The following is a 2,903-nucleotide window of genomic DNA, read 5'->3' on the forward strand; positions in this document are numbered from 1 at the left end:
CTTCTTCCATACATTTTTCTATAGAATCATCAGCTTCAAGAAGTCCGTGTCGATATGCTGCTTCACGAAATGTTGAACATTTGGTTGTATTAACAATAAGCAAATCTTCAAATGATTGAGGCCCCTTAATGTGAGTGAGTAACAGGCGCAAATAGTATCGTTCTCCTTCGACAGGATTCACATGGATTAGTCGTCCTATGGCAAACCCTCTTTGACGAGGACTCCAAAATTGCTCATTTTTCTTCTGATTCCAAACATAATGCTCCGGAAATTATTCATAGAGTAGAAGTCGAGAATTTCGATCCGTTCGATTTCTTTCAAAGAAAGCAGTCAACATGGTTCGTCTTCTACTGTTATTCTCAGCTATATCTTCCAGACGTTCTTCTGATCTGTATGTCACGATTTGCATATTTGGAAGATGTACTTGTAGTGCAACGATGTTTGGATATATATCATTAAGAAGAAATCTGAAAATCCGCCAAGCAGCTTCCGGAGGTGATATCCATCTTGCAGATTGATATGCACTAATCTCATCAGCACGATTTGTAATTGTTGCGTTGGTAACAGCAAACAATACACGATCATGTCCTTTATAAATATATTTATATAAATACTTGTCAGCCTTTATTGTCGAACAAATTTCCACATTTATATGGCAATCATATTTGGCTAACAAAAAGGGATTACCCATCGATTATCCAATAGTACTCCACGTATCCGAGCTTGTCTGTCATCATCACGACGCCGATAAATGGGAAAGGAATTGCGACCATTAGGTTTCATCTCCGCAAAGTAACGAGGATACTTATTCTTGCAATTATCATCTCTCATACAAACATTTTCCTGATTATCTCTTCCATAAGGACCATGCATCATATGTTTCAAAACAGCTTCATAAATATGAGGATTCAATGATCTATCAGGAATTTCAGCGCATACATAAGCATCATATTGATCCGGACTTCGAATTTTACTTTTCGAATCCAATATGATAAGAAAATGAGCATGTGGTAATCCTCGTTTTTGAAATTCAACTACATATACGAATGCCGCAACGTTACCAAACAATTTTCCCTCAACAATATCTTTTTTCAACTTCGTCAATTTCGCTCTGAAGACTCGGGATATAAGATCTGGTCTATTTTGTACTTCTTCATGGGGGAGCAATTCTCTTTTAATTTCTGGCCATGAGGATTGCACGTCATCGTAATAAAGAAATCTGGTTTTCCATAACGTCTCACTAAAGCCATTGCATCAAGATATCTACGACGCATGTCTCGTGGACCACCTATGAAAGATGGAGGGAGAATAAAAGGGCGTCCAATATTGGACCCTTCGGTTTCTCCAAGATGTAAACTATCAATTATTCCTTGATAGAGTTCAGCACGAATAGTATCTTGATTGCACCTTATAAAATCAAGACGGGTCATCTCAATTTTGATGTACATGTCAACAATAAATTGTTGAAGTAGTCGTCCACAACGAAGCAAAAGTGACGTTTGTCCAATTCGGATTTGGAATTGATAGCAATAATATTCTCTACAAGAAACCTTTCTATTCGATGAAGAAGTTGAGCAACTGTATTGATTTAAAGAATGTTTTAGCATCGAATGATAATATTTTTTTAATAATAAGAACATAATTAAAATAATTTTTAGCGGACAAACCTTGTTCTTCAGCTTCAACTAAATCATCAATAGTTTGGACTAAGACTTCATTGATAGGAAATGTTGAACATCTCTGTCGATGTTGACGACCATTGGAACTATGATAATATTTCGATGCATCCAGTTTCTCCGTAAGGGAATATAACAGGGGATTGTAGAGGATCGTAACATCCATAATAGTGACATACACGTTGACTTGAACCTGAATGTGGTCGTACGATAATATCATGAGTCGGTGGTTGTGACGAACCACCATCTTCAACCCATATAGCGGCTACTTGAGATGCAACTGGGGCGGTATGAGTACGCTGATCGTGGTTGGGGTCTGAACGAATCACTATCCGACTGGTGTCATTAATATACTGGTCTTTTAATGACCGGAAAAACTTTGCATACGGATTTGATTCCATTACTCGCATCAAATGGAAATAACACTTGGCAGCAATTTAGAAGAACTTTGAACCCGATACTCCATTTCCATCTCGGTGTCGAAAAAATATAATTGTAGATATCGTGGAGCTTGTTCATTCGGAAGTAGGTCGTTAATATAATGGTACACGTGTCCTTGAACTTTAAAATTGTATATTCCATGATCTCTTCGGGAAAGTTCTTTGTCTTTTTTTTACTCCAAAAGATGTAAATGAAAATAGACTGCTATATAGCATTATATATCGCCTGAAGTTTTTTGAATCATCATCTGTTGATAAAAATAATCTATAAAGATCGGTTGTATTAAATTACTTGCTAGACGAATATCTCCTTCGTTGCAACAGAATTTCATAGATTCGCCTTCGAGAAGCTTAGCACCACAATGTTGACATGTGGACAGAATTGGAAGAATATAAGGTTCATGTGGTGTTTTTTTAGTACCTTGTATAAGACGAAAACCATTTAATATGAAAATATTTAACACAATATGATATACTACCTCTGTTTCAAATCAATTGTTACACTTACACTTTTCACGCATGCCAATGCAAAACTTTGAGGACATATATCTTTAGTTTTGTATTTGTAAAAATTATAAAAGTACATATTAATAAATACAATACTAATACGGAATCTAACAAGATCCCAACGACTATGTTTTTATTACGATATAAATCACAAACGAGTGTCAAAGTGCAATTTGTGAATAGTGTAAAATGTCAAAGTGTAACAATTAATTTGAAACGGAGGTAGTAGTATGTATGTTTGGTTAATAAAAATCACAACCTGAAGTATTAGGACGAATTT

At 35.7% G+C, this 2,903-nt stretch overlaps 1 protein-coding gene across 1 annotated transcript; it reads right to left on the reverse strand.

Moving 5' to 3' along the window:
• Window positions 1–271: 271 nt before the first annotated feature.
• Window positions 272–2,077, reverse strand: LOC130589889 (uncharacterized). Its single transcript, XM_057391520.1, has 4 exons — window positions 1,856–2,077; window positions 1,668–1,740; window positions 688–1,181; window positions 272–622 (listed from the first exon to the last, which is right to left on the reverse strand). Exons 1-4 carry the CDS (start codon window positions 2,075–2,077, stop codon window positions 272–274), a joined length of 1,140 nt encoding a protein of 379 aa, XP_057247503.1.
• Between the last annotated feature and the right edge of the window lie 826 nt (window positions 2,078–2,903).

This window comes from Beta vulgaris, chromosome 8 (genome assembly GCF_026745355.1).
Source record: "Beta vulgaris subsp. vulgaris cultivar EL10 chromosome 8, EL10.2, whole genome shotgun sequence".
Lineage (NCBI taxonomy): Eukaryota > Viridiplantae > Streptophyta > Magnoliopsida > Caryophyllales > Amaranthaceae > Beta > Beta vulgaris.